At 45.3% G+C, this 24,325-nt stretch overlaps 1 protein-coding gene and 1 long non-coding RNA gene across 7 annotated transcripts in view; one reads left to right on the plus strand and one right to left on the minus strand.

Moving 5' to 3' along the window:
* Positions 1 to 7,561: 7,561 nt before the first annotated feature.
* The window catches only part of CYFIP2 (cytoplasmic FMR1 interacting protein 2), a 111,317-nt gene continuing 94,553 nt past the window's right edge, over positions 7,562 to 24,325 (minus strand). For all 5 annotated transcript variants that reach the window (XM_040989407.1, XM_040989489.1, XM_040989568.1 and 2 more), the window contains 5 exons: positions 18,436 to 18,508; positions 17,911 to 18,005; positions 12,884 to 13,122; positions 11,756 to 11,903; positions 7,562 to 10,170 (listed from right to left, as the gene is read on the minus strand). In XM_040989407.1, the coding sequence (XP_040845341.1) occupies positions 10,003 to 10,170; positions 11,756 to 11,903; positions 12,884 to 13,122; positions 17,911 to 18,005; positions 18,436 to 18,508 (723 nt within the window). In that variant the 3' untranslated portion in view covers positions 7,562 to 10,002. The remainder of the gene's footprint in view (positions 10,171 to 11,755; positions 11,904 to 12,883; positions 13,123 to 17,910; positions 18,006 to 18,435; positions 18,509 to 24,325) is intronic.
* LOC121162666 lies at positions 17,158 to 20,967 on the plus strand. 2 transcript variants are annotated; one of them, XR_005884824.1, is made up of 4 exons: positions 17,158 to 17,445; positions 18,447 to 18,629; positions 19,373 to 19,456; positions 20,014 to 20,967. It is a non-coding gene; the product is annotated as an uncharacterized LOC121162666 (long non-coding RNA). The 2 variants fall into 2 exon arrangements; XR_005884853.1 differs by lacking the exon at positions 20,014 to 20,967 and having other exon boundaries at positions 19,373 to 19,813.

Raw genomic sequence — 24,325 nt, forward strand, 5'->3', positions numbered from 1 at the left:
AGTCTAGGCTCAAATACATTGGAGAGGCTGTCCTTTCTCTGGTGTCTATGCATATCTGTGTGTGGACACACACGGTATTCTGTCCATCAATGCTGTAACAGCATAGGTCTATTTCTAGGATCCCTATTTCATTCTGGTGGACTGAGATAGCATTGAATTGTAAATCACTTTGGGTAATTTAGTCATCTTGTTTAAGATTTATTATTATTTTATTGGAAAGACATACACAGAGAGAAGGAGATACAAAGAAAAAGATCTATCCACTGGTTTATTCCCCAAGTGGCCACAATGGCTGAGCTGAGCCAAGCCAAGCTGATCCAAAGCTAGGAGCCAGGGGTTGTTCCGGATCCCCCATGTGGGTGCAGAGTCCCAAGATTTGGGGCCATCCTTTATTGCTGTCCCAGGCCACGCTCAGGGAGATGGGTGGGGGCAGGAACAGCTGAGACATGAAATCGCATGCATATGGGATACTGGTGCCCATATAGGATTCTAGAAGATGCAAGGTGAGGATTTAGCCACTAGGCTATCATGCCAGCCCCTAGTTTAGCCATCTTAATATTAATTTTCTAGTTCATGAACATAGGGATCTTTTCAGGATATTGTTTTTAATCTTTGTCAATATTTTGTAATCAGTATTGTAAATGTTTGTAACCCGGAGCTTAACTGTTGGGGTGTCCATTAGATAAATTGTTGGCTCTGTTCTGATTCAGCCATGTAACATTCACGTGACTTTGCTCAACATTGTTTTGGCTGTTTGGGAAGTGGAGCAACCAGGACATGAACTGGCATGCACATGGGATACTGGTGCCCATATGATATCCTGGCACTTGTTAAGTGAGGATTTAGCCAATTGAACCATGGTGCCAGAATGCATAAACCTCTAAAATATTTTTGGCCTGCTATTACCATTACTATTTTTTGTTTTTTGGTTACTATTCATATGGAACATGTATGTTATATAGAAAGCAAAATGTGGAGTTAAAGTTCTAAATTACAGTAAAACTAGCTGGTAGACTAGAAATCTTAAAAATTGAGCATTCTCAAGGGACTGACCTTTACAGAACAGTGTGTTAAGCCTCCGCCTGTGATACAGCACTCCACATTGGAGTGCTAATTTGAGGCCTGGGTGCTCTGCTTCTGACTCAGCTTCCTTCTGACTCGCCTGTGGAGGCCCTGGCCACGTGAGAAGGAGAGCAAGATAAAGTTCTAAGTTCTTAGTTGAGGTGAGATGTGGTTGTTGTGGCTATTAAAGGAATGAAGCAATAAAGGAAGATCTTTGTGCCCTTGTTTTTAATTCATAGAAAAAAAATATATTTAAATGTAGCATTCTCTTATTTAGGAAACAAAAAGTGTTATAATGGCTATTTCTATAATAATGATAAATTGTCCCATTGTGGTGTTAATCTTTCATGAAATCACTATTCATTCATACAACTCATTGTCTGTTTCCTTTTAACTTAAAGGACTTTTCAGGATTTTCTACAAGGCAGGTCTGGTGGAATTGAATTCCTTCAGCTTTGGCTTATCTAGGAGTTTCTTCACTTAGGCTCATGTAGAATGATTTTGTTGAATATGGAATTTTGGTTGCTTCTTTTTGTTGTTGTTGTTGTTGTTCTAGTACTTTCACTAAATCGGTCCACTGTTTTTCTGGGCTGACGTTTCTGATAAGACATCTATTGAGAATCTTACTGATAATCTTTCAAGTGTGATGAGCTATTCCTTCCCTGAGTTTTTAAAGTTTTCTTAAATTTCTTAAATTTTGATCCTTGGGCCCAAGTCCTTGGACCATCTTCCTTTGGCTAATCACGCTTTTTAGCTGGAAGCAGGATCACCAGTCTGTGGAAGCAGTGGTCTGACCTATTGTGCAACAATGCTGGGCCCCTCTTACTCATTTTTAATTGGAGTTTTGCCTTCTTTAAAATGACTTGAGTTCCTTGTATTATTAACCCCTAACACATGCACTGTTTGCAAATGTTTTCACCTATGTGGCATGGTGTCTTTGTTAAATTATCTTCTGTTGTGCAGAAATGTATTTTTTATGGAGTATCATTGTCTGTTTGATGGCTGGCTTTTGATGCCAAAGATAAAAAACAATTGCCCAAGAAATGTCAGGCTGTTTTACAGTCTCAGTTCTTTCGTCAAAGTGATTACTATTTCTGTCGTTGATTTTGTATGTGGTGTGAGTTAAGTGTCAAATTTATTTCTTCAGACAAGTATCCAGTTTTCCCAATGCCATTTTCAAAACAGACTTTCCTATGCCTTAATCAGAAATCGATAGTAGTGTTTGCCTGAGCACATTTCTTCCCTCTCTGTCTCACAGGCATCTAGGCAGTAATTTAATCCAATGTGCCATAATTCCAACCCAGAATTCTTCTATATTTACTTTGTTACATAGCTTTATCATGAAGGCGTGTTAGTTTATCACAAGATCTTTGAATATATAATTACATGAGTATATGGTTTTTGTCCATTCTTTTATAATGTAATATAACACATTTTTCCTCCTTAAAAAAAAATTGCTTGACATTGATTAATTTTAAAGTCAGACTTAACAGAGAGAGAGAGAGAGAGAGAGAAAATAAAGTTCCATCTGCTGGTTCACTCCCTAAATGCCCACAACACAAGATCAGGCCAGCTGAAGCCAGGAGCCAGTGACTCCATCCACGTCTCCACGTGGATGGTAGGGCCCAAATGCTTCGGTCAGCTTCTGCTCTCCCAGACACATAGTGGCTTTTGCTTTCCTTTTTTTCAGTGAATTGAACAGTCTTTGTATTTAAGGAGTAAGCTTCATTAGATCATGAACTTGTTAATGTGATGTTGAATTTTTGGGCTAATAATTTGTTAATGATTTTTGCATCTTTGTAAGCTTAGCTCTGGCTTTAGTGTTAGGGTAATGCTGGTCTCATGTCTCGTGTAATTGTCCTGTGCTATACTAGCATCCCGCTAACTTGGTGATTCATAAAATAAATTGTTGTCTCAAAGTTCTGGAAGTGAGAATTCCAATATCAAGGTGCTCCCTCTGGTGGGGGCCTTGCCTTTGTGCTGTGTAATTACATGGCAAATGAGTTTGGGGGAAACAAGCCAAAATTGGGCTGAATTTGCTTTTTATCAGAAGCCCACTTCCATCATAAGCTCAATTTTGTGATAAGAGCATCAACTCCAAAAAGTTTGCCCTCATGACCGAATCACCCCCTAAAAGTTCCATCCCTTAATTTCACAGTGGCATTAAATTTCCACTTTTTATGTTTAGGTCTTCATATATTGGTTTATATATGTTTATGATTGTTATATTAACTGATCGTTTTATCATTACACAATGTCTTTTTTATATTATTACTGGAAAGGCAGAGTTAGGAAAAGATCTTGCACCTGCTGGGTCACTTACCAAATGGATCCAACAGCCAGATCTATGCCAATTTAAAGCTTGGAGCCAGGAGCTTCTACTGGGTCTCCTATATGGGTGCAGAGGACCAAGATTTTAGGTCATGCTTCACTGCTTTCTCAGGGCATAAGCAGGAAGCCGGATAGGAAGGGGAGCAGCCAGACTCGAACTTGCATCAATATGGGATGCAGTGCTGCAGGAGGCTTAGCTTGCCCTGCCCCAATATACAATGTCTTTATTCACCTCTTTTCTTTTTAGAGTTTTAGACTTAAGTTTTACTCTGTGTGGTATAAATATAGTATGCCTCTGTGGTTTCTATTTGTGTGAAATCGCTTTTCATTTCTTCACTTTTGGTCCACGTGCGTTCTTTTAAAATGTGTCTCCTATAATTGGGCCTTTAAAAAATTTTTGAAGATCAGGGAGACAGAGACCTGCTATCCACTTGTTCACTTCCCAAAACTCTGAAACAGCTAAGGAGGGCCAGACTGTGGCTGAGATCTGTGAACTAAAGCTGGGCTGCACAGATGAAGCACTGAGCCATGACCTGCCACCTCCAGGGTAGGTATAAACAGCTGAAACTGGAAGGGGAGCTGGAGCTGAAGTTGTGAACTATAATACAAGATGAGGGTTTAGTAGCTGCTGTGCCAAAAGCCCAGCGCAAGGCTTATTCTTATCCATTTAATCACTGTGTGTGTGTGTTTTCATTGGAAAATGTAATCCATTTGCAGCCAAAATAATTGCTACTGGCTAAGAACTTACTACAAGCAATTTTGCTGTTTTAGGTTGTTCTGTAAATACTCCTCTTTTGAGTCATTTGTGGTCTTAAAGGTTCTTTGTAGTGACAAATGTTGAATTTTTATTAAAGTATCAATTATAGGTTTTTGATTTGTGGTTACCATAAGACTTATGGAATGTAACCATACATTTCAAGTTGATAAAAACTGAACCTTTATTGCTCAGAACTGTGCATTTGTCTCCCCTACATTATTTTTATGTCAATTTGTTATTTTGTAACATTGCTATTATTGATTCCCTTGTAGCTCTCACAGTAGGGATAAAATTGCATTCATCAGCACAGCTGCAGTTCCAGAGTACAGAAAATGGTTCTGTGTTACCTACATCAAGGAACTTTGTTTACACCTTTTATATTAATAACTAATGGTCTTTTGTTTCAACCTAAAGAACTACCTTTAATAAATTCTAGAACGCAGATCGGGTGGTGCTGCAGCACAACCCCTCTTCCCAACTTCGCCTCCAACTCTTGTTGGCTTGGGAGTTTCTCTTTTCATTTTGGAACGGGAGTTTTACATGAGAAAATATTCTCGATGGGCAGTTTTTTCTTTCCGATTTATGAATCTATTGCTCCAACTCTGTCCTGGTCCACAGGTGTGACAGAGATCTGCTGGGTGTAAGGTGTCCTCTTTGCATGTGATGTGTTCATCTTCTGTTGCTCTCAGAATTCTCTGTCCTTGATTTGGATTGCTTTGTCTTATTGAACTCTTTATTTTAAACTTGACTGGAGAGCTTCATGCTTCCTGAACCTGTATGTTGGCATTTTCTTTCCAGATTAGGGGAATTGTTAGTCATTCTTTTTTTTTAAAAAAAGAAAAAATCCCTTTCCTTCTCTTGGAGTCCTGTTTTGTATATGCTAGGACTCCTGAAGGTGTCCTATAGTTACCATTAATTTTACTCCTTCCTGTCTTGCTTCTCTGGGTAATTTCAATTGTTGCATCTTTGAGATCACTGAGTCTTCAGCTTCACTCAGACTGAAATGATTTCTGCTGCTTTTCATCATTTGTTGTGTTAATTATCCTTCATTAGAAGAGCTCCTTTTAAAAAGATTTATTTGTATTGGAAAGTCAGATTTACAGAGAGGAGACACAGAAAGATCTTTAATCTGCTGGTTCACTGCCAAGTAGCCACAACAGCTATAGCTGAACTGATCTGAAGCCAGGAGTTTCTTCTGGGTTTCCCATAAAGCTAACCATGGGATGTGTGCACTGGCCATGGAGTGCCGATCTTTCAAATTCAGTTACAGGATTTCAGGGGTTGGGGAGGACAAGGTCACTGATGGGGATAGATGGAGCCACCTGCTGTACTCAGTAGAACTACATCATTAAGTATCGCCCCCTGCATGTGTGGACTGAGGATTATTTCAACTGCTGAGTATGGCAGGTGGACACCGTGCTCTTTGCTGAAAATCACTATTGTGATCATCTCCCTTTCTGCAGAGTTTGCAGCAGGAGTTTGAGGTTCTCATGAATGCTGTCCAACTCCCTAGAGGGGTGTAAGTATCCCCGGTCTTTCCTAACATTTTCTATAGTGATCCTTTCAATCCCTTGCTAAGGTCCCCAGAGTAGAGTCTAGAGTTTGGCCATCCAGAAATTCAAGCTATGCAGAACTTCTCTCCACTTCTGGAGCAGCCGGCTTGGCATTGTGGGTGGGCTGCACTGTGATGAGATACATCTCCCGTCAGGAACCCTAGCTCCTTGGTCTAACTGGGCTTTCTGCACTCGTGTGTTCTGTGAAGGAAATTACAGTGGCCATCCTGGGAAGCACCTTGGAGTATGAGGGAAGCAGCATGTCTCCCTCTGGGTCTCTGTTCCCACTGTAGGAATCACAGTTCCTAGGGGAACCTCTGCATGTTCTGTTTATTTAGGAGATGTAGAAAGTGACTGTTTTCTTAGCCTTTCCATGTTGTTTTAATCCGTAGACGACAGTGGTGAGTCAGGTTTACTGTTTGGGGTGTTCTCCCAGCATAGGCCTTTCTGTGCGTAATTGCTAGTCAGACCTTCTGTGGGGGAAGAGTGAAGCCTGGAACACCCTTTTCTGTCACTATGTTGACATTTTCCAATCCTTTTTTTTATTTACCTTTTCAGATTCAATAGACTCAGTTATCTAATCTTCAGATTCATTCTTTGGCCTGCTCAGAGGTTTCCAGATCACAGCTAAGTAGCAAATGTATTCATGCAGGCTTACTAAGCTCACAGGACTCCTGAGTGTTGTAAATATTTGTTCTTAAGATTTTACTTCTGTGAAAGGCAGTTAGAGGGGGAAAGGAGATAGCCAGCCAGCCAGCCAGCCAGGTTCCATCTATTTGCCCACTCCCAAAACTCGGAGAAACAGCGGAGTTTAAGTCAGGCCCATGGCAGAAGCCTACAACTCTGACTGGACCCCCTACATGGGCGGCAAGAGTCCAAACCTTGGGTCACATTCTGCTGTTAACCCAAGCACATTAGTAAGGAGTTAGGTTAGAAGCAGAGCACCCAGGCTCGAAAAAGCACCAGGATGCTGGTGGAGCAAGCAGGGGCTGAACGTAACGTACCACCATGCTGGCCCCCACACTGCAAAATTTCAAAAGAACATGAAGTGTTCTTCTGATTTATGTAACTGCAGAACCTCCTTTTCACTGCATATCTCATAGGACAAGTAGTATTTCTCCTTTGCTGGCTCAATTATGTTACCCTAATGCTGATGAGTTTTAGAGATGGCTGAGAAAGATTTTGAGTTGTGTGGAATGTCGGGACCCTCCAAGTACAGCACTGCCCATTGTGAGTATCCCAGCCCAGAATCTATCCCTCAGCCTGAAAATCTCTCAGCCACCAAGCGGAGCTCTTCACCTACAGCCGACTCTGGGCAATCTTACCCAAGCTCCACACAATCCAGTGACCAAATTCCCATCTAGTTTTGGGATATGTTTAATGCATTACAATATGACAGTAAAAGGCCAGGTTTGGGAACTGAGTTTAAATCCTAGTTTTGTCAAAGAAAAATCACTGAAATACGTCTAAGTGTGTGCATGTGCATGAACACACATGCGTGTGTTTGTGTGGCCACTCCGTATAGAATACAGTATATAAAGTGGTTCTGGATGGTTAAAGGGAATGCATGGATAGGATTTAGCATTGTGCTTATAGCATTGGCCCCTTAAAATGAGGTATATACAGTGTTGGCACTCAGGCTGTGAGATGCTCAAGAGTAGGAACCATTTCCTGTGTGTTGGCCAGTGCAACTGCTTTGTAAAGATGTAATTTCCCCAGCGAGAAAGCATAAAAAGCCATCACTTTATTTCCTGCCATTCTTTTTCCGGTTGTTTTCTGAGCCAATGGTTTTAATGCGGCGTTCCACAGATTGAGGACTGAACTATGACCGGAGAAGAAGACCAGGAAGCTAGTTTTGCTGGGTTGGAAGCAGTTTTAATGGAGATGGAAATGTTTATCAACTCAACACAGGTACCCCCAAAATACAAATCAAAATATCATCTTCAGCTGCATAGCAAATATGATTTAAGAATTTAACATCATTTTGATCACAAGCGTAAATATAAGTCACCATAAATAAATGTAAATTCATTGTACAAAAATTCCCCAACAACTCTTAATACAAATATGGTACATTTGACAATTTCTGAAACAGGATTTTTTTTTAAAACTTTTTAAAGCCTCAGCTTTTTTCCTGGGTCTCAGACACAGAGAAAAACTAAAAGGAAGGCTGTAACAGTGTTAGGGAGGAAAAAATACTGAACTTTCCCAGTGTTGGTAAGTGCTTTCAGGGAAACAAAATTTCTCTCTCCTGAATGTGAAGGCAACAGTTTTCTGGGCCCACGTCTCTGGAGCATAACGTGACTGTTCCGAGGGTCAAGTTTAGAATCACAAATGTGGTGTGGGAAGCATGGATTGTGGAATAACAATCTAGTCAAATGGGTGGTCCTACAAAGCAAGGCTAGAAATTTGGAGTGAACTCTAGAGCTTCAAAACTACTAATTTGTCTGAAAGAGGCAGCTGTCAGTCCCAGACAGGGTGGAAGGTAGGGAAGAGCGTAGAGATCTAACGCATGTTGGAAGACATGTTCTGCCAAGTGGTTCTGCCATGTGATGCTGTAAGCTCTGTCTTGATGATGTGGGGCACCACTGTGGTGCCCAAGAGGAAAACAAATGAGAACAGGAAGTAGCGGCTCCAAATAGGACCAGCCACCTGACACTTCGAACCTTTCCTCTAGCATGTATTTCCTTTCATGGCTTGGAAGTAGTTCCAAACCTAAAGTTAACAAGATGATTCCTTTATCCAGGGGTTGTTACATTTTGATGTACAACAGAATAGCTCAGCTAGCTTGTGGAAACTGCAGTTTCCTAGCCCTATCAAAAGGGATTCAGAATTAGGGTTGGGCTAGCAATCACATCACTCAAATGTGCTCATCTCAGGATCTGATGACCCCACCTTTCCTCACTGGAGAATAAGAGTTCCTCGCTCAGACCTCAGGAGTGATGAGACATAACCATTTCCATTTGTCTGCCCTGGCAGAAGGTTATCATTGTTCTTTGCATTTTCTTGGTTCTGTTCATCCAGGTCTGGATAAGTATCAAACTGTCATGCTTTCTATGCTGTGAAAAGCTCAAGCCTACAGGCTCCTTTTGAAGCTGTGCTCTGTAGCGAGACATTTGTATTCCAAAGCCTTCTGTTGCCCCAGATGGTTTCCCCATACCTGGGAGAAATTTTGCAGAGGAATTTTTGATTGGGTCTGAAAAATGCAAGGAAATACAGCTCCGATGAGAGAATCCATACCCCCAAATCTAACTTCAGAATCTTAATGGCATGGAAAGTTGAGGACAAAAGATGCAATACTCAGGCTTTCACAGGGCAAAGGAAGTTGTAACTCATTCAAGCAGGATTTTGGGGGGGTACATCACTGCACTAGAAGCCGACTGGTGAATTTTCACTCCTTACCTTCCTGTCTCCAAGATGGTTTGGGCCTCTGTTGTCATAAACCCTTTATATTTGTCTTTTCTGTGGAAGAGTTTCTTGATTTAGGAAGTGGTTCCTAGTTTGGTCACTGGCAAGTGCTGTGGGCAGTGCCAAGCCTGGCACATCCTTTGCCCTGTGTGGCTGGTGCAAAGTATTTGCTTGAGGAGTAAAGGAACCACCTTCCCATCAAGCTGATGCAGCAGCCTCGGTAAGCTTGCTGGCCGTGTTTGTAAATGCCACCTCTGGTGGCGGGCTGCACTATCTTCCTCACTGCTTACACTTAGTCTAGGACAGCTGTGAAAGCATTTCTGCCTTCTTTCCAGGACCACTTTGAAAGAAGAGTTAGGGAGCCTAGGAAAAGCTAGAGCCACCAGCATCTACTGTGATGGCAATCCCAGGAACCCTTGTGTCACTGTGGCTCTCGGCCTCTGCTCCAAACATACTCCTGAATTCCTAACACCCAGAGCAGGAGAAAATGCCACCTGGGAAACTGGAGGGAACAGCCCGAGAACATGCCCAAACCAGTAAGCTGAGGTGCCACTGTCGGTGTAGGCTGACCTGAGGGGACTGGATAAGAGGTCACTATCTTAGGAAGTGATCACACATGGGTGGGACTGTGGGATGGACAAAGGTTGGGGGGTGAGGGAAAGCACACACTGTCGGTCTTTTTCATTTACACTATGGAAAACCCACCATGGAGATGGCATGGGAGAGCATGCACAAGCCCAGCCCCTGGGTGTGGTGTGATGTGTTTGGGGAGGTTCTTGTTTACTTCCAGGTCTAGGCCACACGCTGACCAGTTGGACTCAGATGCAGGCTGCCCATGGCTTTCTCTCCTGCTTCTCCTCCTCCGGGATGAGGGCTTGCAGGACCTTGAGCCTAGCAGGTGGTAGCCAGGGACTGGTGGATGGGTGGCTGGAAACAGCGCACGTGCTCCACAGTGGAACTGTCTGTTTCCACAGACTTCATGTACTTGTTCAGGATGGCAAAAACCTCATTGTTCAAGATCTGGTACTTCCTGATGCGGTCGGCCATCTTCTTCAGGGGCTACAGAAGGACAAAGGAAGTTCAAATGAGCATGGGTGAAGGGGAAGGAAAATAAAGGGAAGGTAACAGAAAAGTTCAGAGAGGTTGGCGACCAGAGTTCAATCACCATGTTACACTCTTGCTTAGAGCAAACAGTTCCCAAATCAAATGTTAACAGGACCATTAAAGGCCTTTGTATAAACTTCAAAATATGCTAGGAAATTAATAAAATAGCGTAATGTTAGTATTAAAACACACAGATCAGTGGATTAGAACAAATAAATCCTCACATACATATAATCAGATCATTTCTGGATAGGATATCGGAAGCATTTAAAGGGGGAAAAGGCAATCTATTTGGCAAATGGATCTATGATCCAATTGTAAGAGTTAAAGATACATGTAACATTGTCAGGAGAAAATGGGACAAATTGTGTACAGAGAATGTATAAATCATTAACACTTAGAATTACAAAGAAGTATAACTCAGTAATGATAGTTAAAAATGAATGAAGGACTTTGAATAGACAGCTCTCTGGGAAGATGTAGGTGAGAAGCACAGTGAGAAAGCTACTAACAAGTGATGAGAATGGCAGAAGTGGGAGTGGTGTGCATAGCTGGTGGGAATGTAAAATGGTGCAGCCACTACAGAAACCAGGATGCCAATTTCTTTAAACAATAATAATAATAATTGCACAGAATTCCCATAATATTACCCAGCAATTCTACCTCTGGTTGTATTCTTAAAAGAACTGAAAGCATGATTAGACATCTGCGTATCCGTGACCATGACAGTATCTGTTGATAGACTTTGGGATAAACAGAATGTGGTATACGTGTCTGCACTCCTATGAGCTGCCCAGTGTAGAGTCAGAGACAGATAAGAATGCTGGTGGCAACGGGTCAGGGAGGGGAGGAGTGGCACAGAGGGTCAGCTGAGGACAGCAGAGCTCTGGGGGAGGGCTGGTGGTGCCCTTTCTGTCATGTCTACTTTGCTCCAATGTATAAAGAAGCCCACGTTGTGGTGATGGCTGACCGTTGCTGTTCTCCTGTGGTCCCTCAAATGGCCCCTTTGTTCCTGGCCCACACTGTCACACCTCTAGGCCTTGGCTGTAGCCAGCCCCTCTGCCTAGCACATTCCCATGAACCCTACGCCTTTTTTTCCCCCACCTGGCTGCTAGTTGTCAGCAACCCCTGACTTGGCCCCAGCACTGACTCCAGGGGAGTTTAGTGACTCCCCTTCCCTCTGCTTTCACTGGCTTTTGAGGGTTCCTCCATCTTCTGGCAGCCCTGTGTTCCCAGGTCAGCGCCTAACCCATCCCAGGGCCTGATCCCACCTTGGTGTTCAGAGAACACCTGTGCAGCTGAGGAACTGGCGTTGGCAGAGTCTGACTGGGACACAGGAGGTGTGTGTGGCAAAGTCTGAGCTCCGCCCTGCCCTCAAGGGTGACCAGATTCATCCCAGCAGGTATGAGCAGGTGACTCATGGTCTCCTCCAGCAGGTCCCAAGCAGCCGAGTAGAGAGTTGGCCTCTTGTTCTTCTGATGGAAGCCTGCCTACCCAGGCCCAGCCCCACCTCCCAGGTGCCAGCCACAAGCCTACTTACCACATTTTTAATGATTTCATCTTTCCCGTCCTGCCTCTGGACTTTGAGCAGGTGGTAACAGAAGTCAAACAGGTCGAAGCGCCGCTGCTGACCCAGCAGGACGATGATGGAACAGCCAGCCCAATTCAAGCCGTCCCCAAAACACTGCCTGGGAGTGGGGAGAGGAAGCAGCTGCAGTGAGAGGTAGGGGGAAGCAAGGGAGCCTCACCTTTTGCCAGGAGCACAGCTGGTGAGCAGGCCTGTCTTTGGGCCCTGGGGAAGTTGCGAGGAGTGGACTGGATCATTCTAGGGGCTGTGGTTCTAGTATACGCCCTTCTAACCACAGAGGGGTTTCAACTTGTTTTCCCCAATGATATTCAAAAGAAAAAAATAAGTAAACAAAAAGTCCAAAAAGACTTCAAAGAAGAGTTTTTGAGGTAAAAAAGAAAAAAATCCAGGCGACTCTTGAGATATTTTGTGGTTAGTTAATGCAGAGCAGGCCAAGGAAACATCTGGGCTCTGGACAGAGCCTGAGGAAGCCTGGGAGGTGAGGGGCCATTCCAAACAAGGAGACATGCTGGCCAGGGAAAGGCAGAGGAAAGCAATGGGTATGGCGTGGAGGAACAGGCGGAGGGCAGGAGGCTTCTAAGCTTGCTTACAGGTCAGACTGCAGGCTCCCAACACACCAGAGACACTGGGGCAACCTGGAAGGTGGTGGGACCAGCCTGCTGCTGTCATTCTTGTCCTCAAGCAGCAGCCCTAGGCCAAAGTGGACAGATGTCTCACTTGCCATGGGATTCAAATCCCATGCGCTACTCAGGGCTCAGCTGCAGCATGTGGATTAAGTCTAGTAACTTTTCTGGAATCTGTTGCCCTTCTTGCCCTTGGCTGGGAAGCAACCTCATGGATGTCCCTTATGTCTGCTGTAATCCTGCTGAGCTAAGGTAGATCCTTTCTGGCCTCATGGAGTTTACAGGACCAACAGGGAGAAAATCAACAGACAAGAGGGACATCACAGCACCTGCACCGTGATTCAATAAACAACCAGTGACCATGCCTACCCGGCCCATTCAAATGAAACCACGACAGTCTGGTAGCTCGGGTATACAAGCAGGCTGGCTGGTGGCCTACCTTCTGCAGGCTACTTACTCAGCGGTGAACTCGTTGGTCCCGACAGGGATGCAGTAGACGAACTGCATGGCACTCCAGAGCCGGTGGAACTCCACACACTCATCCACGTGCATGACGCCATTGGTGGGTGGCGGGCCCCTCCAGATGGGGTCCTGCAGGTAGCTGCGGATGCGGGTCAGGATGACCTCAAACATGGACAGTCCGCAACACAGCCGCTCCTTGGTCAACAGGTCCCCCTCTCGAGCGATGGCGATTTGCTGGGAACACGAAAGGTACGGAAACTCCAACCTATGTTTCAGGCCCTATCTGCCACCTCCCACCGGAGAGTGCCAACCCTGAGCTGGCTGATCCCGGGATGTGTTCAGCTGAGCTGATGCCTTGCCTACAACAGGGTGCTACTGGCTTTATTGAACTGAAGCAAGACACAGGTAAGTCTCACCTGAGGTAAGTAGTACCCAGGGGCATCAATGAAAGTTGTTTGTTTTTTTTTTTTAATGATGACCCACCCACCTGCTGAAATGGTAAGTATCCAAGAAAAGGACCGAGGGGATACTTTCACTAATATGTGCTACTACGCTGTTAATACCACTGGTTCTTACTGCTGAGTGTGTGTGAGATACCAGATCCTGTGCAAAGACCCACATAGGTACTGACTCCATTCAAACCCATTTTACAGAAGAAACAGGCTCAGAGATGCAGCCAGGGAACAGTAAAATTGGGATTGATCCTTGGAGTTTAGATCTGTAACTCAAACTCGAAGGCAAATAGGGTAGTCTGTCAAAAAAGGAGGTAGACTAGAATTCCATTGAAAACCTCCACATAGAATCCTATAAGTGAAAACAAATAAATGCCAGGGGAGTTTTGTACAAGTAGAAATCAGTTGAGAAAGATGAATGTTGATTTTCAGAACTGATGGGCTTGGCGATTTGGAGAGGAGTCTCTCTTTTTGGGTTCAGTGTGTCAGTCCAGCTGAATGTGCTGCAATGAGCATTTGATGAGCCTTTAAACCTTCCCACTGATTGTACAGAATGATTTCCTCCAGCGAGAGGTCCTCCTTCAGCAACCCCAACCTTTCTCCAGTGAGAGAATTGGGTCTGGCTCCTGCTATCTGCAATGAGCAGCCTGGACCGCAATCCAAACCTACTACTGTGTGCATCCCACGAACAAATACCTGGGGGTAAAGGTCCCCCAAACTATCTGCAAAGTAAGATAAACACGAAGGTCCGGAAAGAGGATAGAGGGAAGGTCTCTCAATGTGAGAACAAAGCTAAAAAGGGCTGGCTGCTGAGATGAACCCCCAGGGCACAGCAGGGCCTGTGGGAGGTGGGGCTCCCCAGGGGGCTGGGAGTGCCTGCCTGGCTGGCCTTCCACATTTCCTTCCAAAACCCCCCAGGAAGAGAGCCACTTCTGTGTGAATCTAGGGAAGTACGAAGGGAGGAAAAAACACTGCTGCTGGAGCCTGGGTGAGTGCTGGCTGGGGGAAACACCGGCATGCCAACTGTAAACCCAAAGACCCTTAGAGAATGAACTGGAGCAGCAGTTTGCCACTGTGTGTCCTCAGGGAGAGGGACCCGATTCTGGGTGACTCGTGCTGATTGCACAGGCGGAGGGGCCCTTACAGAGATGCGGGCAGGGTGCCTCACATGGCCACAGCTGCGGAGAGAAATATACTTTGGGTACTGAGTGTGTCTACGCTCTGCTCTGACCCCTGCAAGGCGCCTGCGACTTCACACAGCACAGACCTTCATTTGTTCTGGAAGTCATGGTTAGTCTCTTCGCCAGGGATCCCAGGGTTCTGGCTGATGGGTGACTGTGTTGTGCATTTGGTTAGTGCGAATTGGCGCACGGGGCCTAAAGATGCTGGTGGGGGCACTGAGTTTGTAAAGCTGCAGCCAGACCCTGAGTGAGCCCGCCCACCACAGCCAAGCAGAGGACCTGGCGTTCCCTGTCCTGGGAAGGAGTGCCTACCTGTACAGTTCCTTCTGTGAACTTTGAAAGTAGTCACTGGGTAAAATCTGGAAAATGCTTTTATAGTTTTAAGGAAGAAAATCCCAATTTCCCGTGAACCCCATTAGTAAGAGATGCGCTTTTACAGTATATACGTGTATGTGTGTGTATTTATGTTTAAGAAAATTGGACATCTATATTTTTGTTAAAAATTCATTTCCTTAAGTGTTTCAGTAACATGATTTCTAATAGCTACTAAAATGGCCATTGATACAGCACTGTTGATTTAGTCGCTACTCTTGATAAATCCAAAGCAACCACTGTTTACGTAAAATGTTGTGATGCTATTCCTCATTATGCTTTTCCAGGATAAATCTTTACTTACAGAAAGTTCTAATAATACAAATATTCTAGAAGGCTTTTGCTACATAGACAGTCCTGTGGCCAGCAAATCCCTCCTGCCGTATGAAGCCAGGTCCTTACACCATCTCAGGGCACTGCACGCTGAAAGAGATGCAACCGTGCATCTGATTTTTGAAATGTTCATTCCTAGACTGACAATGCTGAACCCCTGTTGGTGCTTTGTTGGCATTGTGTTTCTCATGTTGCCAATTTTCTTTCATGCTTGCTTTCCATACCTCTATCATTTTGCTCTTTTGAAAAGGGACTTACAGATAAATTTTTGAAAGAAAAAGTGCTTTATAGAAAGAAAAGGCACTGCAAGTATCCTGTTGGTGGGGTGCTGCTAAATGTGTGTGTGTGTGTTTAACACTGTTTTTAATCCCATTTATTTTCTGCTTCATTTATTGGGACAGTTTTCTTCTTCCATCATTGGAAGCCCTGCTGGAGCAGTTGCTTCCTGGAATATTCTGATTATATTTAGCACCGCACCCTCTGTGCCAGCATGCTGTCTGTCTGTTCTGTCCTTATATATAAATGCTTTGGGGAGCAGGAGTGATTCTTTTACTTATTATACCAATCAGATGAAGAACAACAAAGGCAGTAGAGCAGCTACGGTGTCATTTCACATAGAAGAAAAAGATTGAGAATTTAACTAGTTGGTGTGATTTATGCAGCAATTTGGGGCAGAGCTCAGACAACTCTGTCTTTTGTTCCCTTGAGTCCTCTTTCTAGGATAGTGCTGGGCAACAAAACTAGACACCTCAATTTGTCTCGGAGTCCAATGCAAACAATGTGCTCTTCCCAGTTGAAAGCCTGTTACAATTGCTGGGGCCCTAGGCTGCATGTTAGCCAGCGCCCTGAGCCCAGCTCGGCTGCACGTCAGTGTCTCATTTGCTTTCCTTTTGTCTCTGCGGTGGCTAGGGAGCGGAGGGACACTTAGAAAAGTGGCATTTCCTCTCTCACCGAGTGTCTAGGCTTTTGTTAAACATCGTTTTGTTTGACAGCTCGGGATTTCTGTCTGAAGGAGACGGTGGAATTCACAGGCCTCTAAGTGGAAACACATGCTGGACCTTGGGCATCAGAGGCTGGATTCCTGGGGGATGACAGCAGCCGTCCCGCAGACACATGCACATGTCCGCAGCCTTGGGATTTCTCCCTAAAAGGAAGTCAGTTGAGAGGATCTCCTCCGTTCAGCCTCTGAAGCCCAAAAAAGAAAATGTGCATACGCTGTGGTGTCTACAGCCCAGCTCCACTAGGCCTTTGATCGCTGTTTTCAGTGGGAGGCTGGTGGCCCACAAGTGGCCTGGCTGGTGGCTTCTTGGGCATGACACTTGTGTAGACTGGGACTCTGCTCAGACACCTGCCACGTTTTGACAGAAGAGAGGCTTCCCCTGACCTTGCTCGGAACACCCGGGCGCTGCCTGTAGGTGAATCTGAGAAAAGATGTGTCCTCAATGTTTTTGTTTCTTTTTAAATCTAAATTTTAATATATTTAAGAAGGCAGAAAAAGAGAACGAATTGATCGGCTAGCTGAATCTCCAAGTGTCTAATCTAGACGGCTCAGCCAGGGCTGGGACCAGGAGTGCAGTGCAGGTCTCCTGCATGCATGCTGGGAACCCTTTTCCTTGAGGCTTCGCCTGGTGCTCCCAGCATCTCCGTTTAGCAGGAAGCTGGGGTCAGGCGTTGAACCCAGTCAGCCGGCCAGGGGCACCAGCATCTCACCTACACCTACATTTTAAATCTTTTAAATAAACGTGTCCCGGTTTCTCTGTTTTCTAAACCCTTCCCTGCTTGCTTAAATCAGCTGCAAGGAGAACGGGGTACCCTGCGTCGCCTGAGCCCCTTCCATGGCTTGACCTTGTCTTCCTTCCAGGGTCTGAAGCAGGAGTTCCCATCTCACACACCTTGAAGCTCACTGCAACTTGCACAGGTCTTCACGAATAAATGTTGATTACAGAGCCCAAAACTGTGCTCAGTCCTCTGTCCTCTTGGATTTCCTACACAATTTGTCTTTTTTTTTTTTCCTCGTTTCAGAGGTCCCCATGATGAAGCAGGCATTGCAGGCACTTCGGGGAAAAGCTTTAGGGATGTGCTTTTCTGCGTGTGCATTTTTCCACCAAAAGCCTCATCCTGTGGGAGCCATAGCACCCTGCTGCACCTGCCTACGCTGCATTGGAGACCCGTCTGCACCCACGCTGTGAGATCCAGCTTTTCCTCTTGCTCACTCCACAGTAAGTAAATGTCGGATACATTATCTTCAATCCTAATAGGATCTTAGCGCATTTTATTTAGTCAGTGTTTGACTGACAGCCATTAGGTCACTTCCAGCTTTGCTTCAACAAGCAATGCTCCTCCGGCTTCTCCTAGGCCTGTGAGAGTGTCTACTCAACATCCTCAGAAGTGACTGCTGGCTCACAGTGCGTGGAAGTTGGATGTGCAGAAAGAACACAGTAGGATACCTGAGAGCTGACACAGCTGCATTAGGTCCTTGTTTCAATGAGCTGCCTACTTCTGTTCTCAGCAGGATCCTTGATCCGGCTGTGGATGAAGGAACACAGGACCGAGAATCTCAAGATCTCATGGGACACTCCCCCTTCCTCTATGGGCCTCAAGCGGGAAAAGGAGAGGGGTGGGAGTATAGATTGACAGCTTCTAGTTCCTCTTGGTCCTCAGAGCGCATGAAACTGGAGTCCTACCTGTGGGGTCCCCAGCCGCTCAATGAGGGGCACCAGGTGAAGCGGGGCATACTTGGCCTCCAGGCGTTTCATGCGCACTTCCAGACGCTCTCCCTCTGCAAAGGAATAGGAGATGAGCACATGAGACACAGCACACTGGGCAAGAAGAGACTCTTGTGGGACTTGAAGGTGGGTCTGCATTGTTTATGCAGAACGGGAACATGCAGATCTGTTCCTTGGTTCTGGACAGTTAAGACTCGCTCAGGAGAAGCATCTTCTAGGCTCTCTGCCCGCCTATGGCAGTATCACCTTGTGATAGAGTGAGTTTTCTCTCACTAGAGGAATTTAAACCAAAGTCAGACAGCATCATGCTACAAGACACTCCAGAAGGAACAGTAAAATAGCTGAAGGTGTCACTTCTAGATCTGTGGCTGATGATTCAATCGGAGGTCCAGGCTTTTGCTTTCATGGACCCGATTGGACTGGAAATAAGCATGACAGGTCAAGGCATGTTGGATCCTGAGCTGGATCTGAACGTTTTCTTACCTTTGATGTAGACCCTGGGCAAGATGTTTTGGAATGGAGCGGCGTGGAGCAGATCACAGACTTCCTCCTGAGACTGCAGACAGGGAAAGAAAAACCATTTTTCATTTTGAACCAGGAAGAATTTTCACTCAAAACCGAAGCACTGGAGTCAGCCAGACCTGGATTCTAATCCTGGATCAGCTATGTGACCTCGGGTGAGTTACTCAGCCTCTTCATTCTCATGAGGACAAGAAGAGCATTGCCAGTGGGTTTCTGTGGGGGTGAAATAATTTCATACAGTCCCCCATGCAGGAGAACTGAATGCCTTCTTAGTACACTCTTAGCAGGAATTTGTTCAAGGATTAGAATGAATGAAACAGGAATTAAACAGATGAGTCTGGCTTTGTGAGCTTGCTTGGCTGTAAGGCCTGCAGGCCTGAAGGTGCTGGCTGAACCAATCCTCCCACCTGTTATTTCACTTGACCCCTGGCACAGTTTTGTGTCTAGCTGCCTTTGTATTGGACAGCAGCTCGCAAGAGGAGCTAGGGCAGAGGCTGCTGGGGCTTGAAGGAGGCAGTACTGCAAACACTGCAATGGATGGGGGAAAAGCTTAGTTAGGGCGAGATGGAAGATAGTGTCTAATGGTCAGGCTGTCCTGGGCCAGCTCATGATCACACATCTCAGAGCAAAGGGGAGGGAAGCCAAATGGTAGAAGCCACACTCCATGGGGGCTTGCCCTCGCTCCTTTTCATTATGGGAGAGTCAGACTCCATTCAAACTCAACCCTCTGGGATTCTAAGCATCTAAGACAATCAGAACTGTGTGTGCCCTGGCTTGCTTTTCACCATCCCAGGCATGGAGGGAGTGGTACCCTCCTGGCAGTGTGGAGGGCTGTATTTTGGTTTGCGATCCCTACTAGCTAGCTTAGTTTGTTCAAAAATGCTTATTGTCATCCTAGAAATGGTTTTTTGGCTGAATATTGTCTCTTAAACATGAGAATAATATCTGAATGTTCAAATATGAAAATGATGCCATTACATCTGTGAGTATTCATTTATTCATGCTGTAAGTACTTATTAAGCATCAGGTGCTATTCCAGGTCTTGCAAATATGGTGTTGAGCAAGTTTGACTAGATGTTTGACTTTCATGGAATTTATATTCTAGTTGGTAGACAAAAACAAATAAACCATAAAATATCAGACAGTGACCAAACATAGAACAATGGACTGCAGAGCGACTGGGAGTTGGGCAGGGGTTCTCCAGGGCAGCTGAAAAAAAAATCTTGGTGAGTTGTAACATTTTAATGGAGAATAGTTAACTCAGAGAACTAGCCCTGCAGGCAGGAGGTAAGGGCATCCCAGTACAAAGGTCCTGTGGCAGAGAATAAGCTGGAATACAGCAAGGAACGGAATCACAATATTTACAGCATATCAAGCTCTGAAACTATGGTGTGTGGATCAGGTGGGGCCTTGTAGGCTTGGTATGAAGTCTGGATTTCATTGTAACTATGAGGAGGAGCTACTGAAGCTGCTCCAAGCAGAGCAATGTTACAGGGCCTCACTGCCAACTCCTTCCCCCCCCCCCCCCCAAACTTTCAGTTATTCCTAGAAATGTCTTGTCACTACAAGGTGGTTTGTTGCACTGTCACCTTTCTACTGGATTCACTTGGAACCACTTGGAGCACGGAGGAAGGACAAGAAGGCTCCTGTCCCCCAGTGCAATGCTGCTGCTACTTGATTCATTTTCCTCCATGAGCTTCTGCTTCCCATTTCTTTGGAGCAGACAAGCGTGCTCACTGCACCCCCATTGCCGCGTCTGCAAATGGTAAGAGCAGCTGCAGTTAAGGGCACTTGCTTCTGGCAGACTTCCTGCATGTTCTCTGCTTGACAATGTCATGGCTGACAGAGCTGAGCCAAAGAGAAAGATGAGTTTCCCAAGAGGGGCAGAAAAGCCTTTGGAAGGTCTCCGGGGTGAGTCCTATGGGGTGAACCCCGCAGTGGTAGCACACCTCTTGTGGAAGGTTATCTGTTTGGCATTTGTTAGCTGGATAACGATGTCCAGTTCTGAGCACACAGAGGCCTGCGTGAAGAGTCCAAACAAGCACCCACTGTGGGAGACCGGGCTGATGGCTGCCTTGCACTTGTCCAGTCATTATCTTAGCGGCTGCATGCTAGATCCCCTACTCTGCCCAGGAACCCATCAAGACGCTTGCTGCTGGACAGGGTCCTTCACTTGGCTGTGAAGCCCACCCAGCATGAGCTCCCTCCCCAGTCACACTCCTGATGCTTCTCCAGCCACAGCAGCTTTTCAGTCACCTTGTGTGTCATTTTGTGACTCCCCACCTCCCCCCCCCCCGCCCCAGCATCTGCACTTTCCCTCTGGAATGCTCGTGAGTCCCTCACTTCTCCTCTGTGCCTCTGCTTAGTAAATTCCCACTGTTCTTTCTCAGTTCAAGTCGCGCTCCCTCACTGCCTCCTTGCTCCTGTAGGCTCCTCTGTCAGGTGACTTCACAAAACCAGATTATCTTCTCTAGAATTTGAACTCTATAGCATGCATGACACTATCTGATTAAGATCTGTTCTTCTCGATGGAATTTAATCTCCATGAAGCCAAGAGCAATGTGCATTTTTGACCATATTTTACTTGCACTAGTGGGCCCAATGCCTGCTACACAATACATCCTTAACAACCACGTAGAGTTTATTGGAATGTTGTAACATTCAACAAATTGGAAATTGGAGCTTAGAAATCTCTATCTTTCTATATTCTATATATCTCTATCTATATACTCTATATATCTATATATAGAGTTATACATATATAGACAGATTCATAGATATGTATAGATGTTATATAAAACATAGATCTCTGTATATCTAATATATATATAGATATATGGCTAGATATACAGAGACCTATATATAATATGGAAATCTATATACTAATTATCTATATACTATATATATATAGAGAGAGAGTTGGATATTTCCTTTGGTTAGGGAAGAATTTTTAGTTGTATTGATGACTCTGCACAAATGATGTAAGTATTTTTAAAGAATTCTTCATGTTGTGGAATTTTCAGGTGGACCAACTTTTCCCTCCCTTCTTGTATTTTCCTTCTTGTATATACTTATGTAATGTTCTACATTGAACATGCATTACTCCACATATACTGGTTTAAAGAAAAATATAATAGACCCTGAAAACAACTACACGTTCAGAATCCTAATCCAACATGTGTGCCAACAGTGTTTCAGATTCTAAAGTTTTTCATATCTTGAAATATTTTTACACAGTTTATTCTTTAAGTATCCCTAGTCTGAGAATCTTGGGATCAGGGATGTTCTGCCTGTGAGTTTCAACAGCTTTTGGGGTCTCGTGGCTAGAATCGGAGGGAAGGAAATGAAAGCCAAGCACATTACTTGATCTGGCTAAGGAAACTATTCGCATAGGCTAAATGCAGATAGAATTTGTTTTGGTTTTTAGGGTTATACATTCAGACAAATCAGACAAGAATAAAATACTACGAAGAAAAAAAAAAAACTTGTCTGTGACAATGAAAAAGTCTTGCTGATAGGAGATGGGAAGTGGAAGTACCGAGAGCATTAATTCCCTGATTTGTTTTTTCATCTTTCATGAAAGGAGCGAGATGCTAAGTGATGACACAGTAGAGGTGTAAGTATGTGAACTACAATTACCAGAGGAAACAGCAGAGACCATGGGTAATGTAAACACTGACAGCAAGAGAGGGGAGAGAGAGAAATGAACTGGCACTCCTCTTTCCAAAGAGAGGGTCCCCAGAAGCACCATCTCATGTTGTTAATTATGAGACAGAAATTCTCCTTCTGTTTCATGTCACTTGTCTTCCAGCAAGTGGAAGAGCTGCAAACAAGTGACAGGCTGCCTGAGGATTGGGATGCGGCCAAGCCAAGAATGATAGCTTTCCTCATAAGCTCATTTGTATGATTTGATTTGTTATCCAGTGCGATTAAGAACGATCTAGATGGAACACAATGAGCAGATTGGATTAACTGGTCTCTAAGGGTCCTTTCCTGGAGCGACAGTTGAGACCAGTCGAAAGGCTTGATTCTCCAGGGACCAAGGCAATGAGCATTCCCTAAGCACTCCCTGACAGTGAGTGCTTAGTGTTTGGTCACTGTTTCCTTCGAGCTGTGGGGGACCCCAAGGCCCAGGGTCATGTCACCTTGACACCCACGCAGCCAAAGCCTTGGCAGGTGCTATGGTGGAACATCCCCACCCAAGCCCGTTTTCAGCATCATCCCTGAGCTTGTGCCAGTGGAGTCTGGAGGTGCAAAGGTCAATGGGTCAGAGCACTCGCGGAGTAGCAGCTGAAGTGGTCACTCAGTGGTGGGCATGGCAGCGGAGGCAGTGTGCCTCTGTGTCTTGGGTGAGGCTCTGGCCCCGGGATTCCCTGTGTCAAGTTAGGACCCCACATAATCCCTACCAGGAAGAAGGTCCTTCCCAGATGTAGCCCCTTCACCTGGACTCCCCAGCCCCTGGAACTAGAGGAAATGCATTTGTTTTATCAGTGTATTACTACACCTGGTTGGTCAGGTGTAGTAACAGAAAATGGGTCTGAGATGGAAAGCCCTTCTCCCTTCCCTAGGCAGACAAAGTGAGAAGGAAATGCAAAATCAAAAGCAGAAACTAGAGGAAATGGCTTCAAATCTTGGAACTTTTTTTTTTTTTTTTGCCTGACTCCTATTTGTTAGGACCATCATTTGTTGATTTTGGGGAGGGGGAGATGTCAGAGAAACTAACAATCTTCACAGGTCAAAAATTGTGATATAGTATGCATTTGTAATACTGACGGGAGTCACATACACCTTGTAGTCGAACAGGAAAGTCACTGACCGCTCTGTTCTCAATTCCCAGAGGAACCCTCTAGCCTGAATCTGAGGAAATCACAGCTCTACAGATCTGGCACCAGCCTGAAGGATATACATGCACTCCGTTTACACCCTCAAATCCCCTTCCCTGATCCTCCTTATCTAAAATTTTCTGCCCACTTGTATCTGTCCCACAAAACCCCAATCAAGTTCTAGAAACTTTGAAGCCTCACCAGCCCACAGTGCCTTTGTTTTTCAAACAGTAACCAGAGCTCTTGGCCCTTCAGCCTGTCCCCCAGCCCTGAGCTGTGGGCAGATGGAAATGGCTGTCCAATGCTGCCCCATGGCAGGGTTCTGAAGTCCCTGGATGCAATGGAGGGAGCCCAGAGGCGCACATCTCATGAACAAACCGACAGTGTTCTTGGCACGAACTGTTCAGGACCTACAGTTTATGTGATCCGAGAGGCCATCCAGAATAGAGATCATGGGTAGAGTGTGATCTCGATGTTAAACAAGCAAGTGCTGAGTTGGGAGCCATGTGAACTAATGGAGTCATTCATTCAGTCAATCACACAGGAAATGGCAGGCATCTACCACAGCCAAATGGTAGCCCTGGTGCAGGATCCTTACCCAGATGGATACAAGTCCGTGAGCAATGCTGGTAAGTGTGTGGGGGCTGCAGGGGGAGTGGGGGGAGCAGAAGGGATGTTGGCAAGAGAGAACAGGGCACCGGCAGAGGTCCCGGGGAGCCGAGCGTGTTCCTAATGAAGCAATAGCATGCCAAATCAGCAATTCAGGAAGCAGAACCAAAAAAGGGAAGGAAGTCTGAGATTTAACATGAGTAGGAACTATAGCCTCCCCTTGCTGCCTTGACAAACAGCTGGCTGTTAGGGTCCAGTGCCTGGAGGTGCTGGGCTGTGCAGCCGGGCAGGTGGGAGGGGGCATTTCAGGAGGTCAGGTACCTCCCCGGAGCCAACGCAGGGCAAGGCCAGAGCAGTGCACTGTTACGGGGAGCAAGGCTGCATTGTTGTTAGGGGAGTTTATCTCCAGTAGAGATGAC

Source organism: Ochotona curzoniae, unplaced genomic scaffold (genome assembly GCF_017591425.1).
Source record: "Ochotona curzoniae isolate NIBS_2020 unplaced genomic scaffold, NIBS_Ocur_1.0 contig_1, whole genome shotgun sequence".
Lineage (NCBI taxonomy): Eukaryota > Metazoa > Chordata > Mammalia > Lagomorpha > Ochotonidae > Ochotona > Ochotona curzoniae.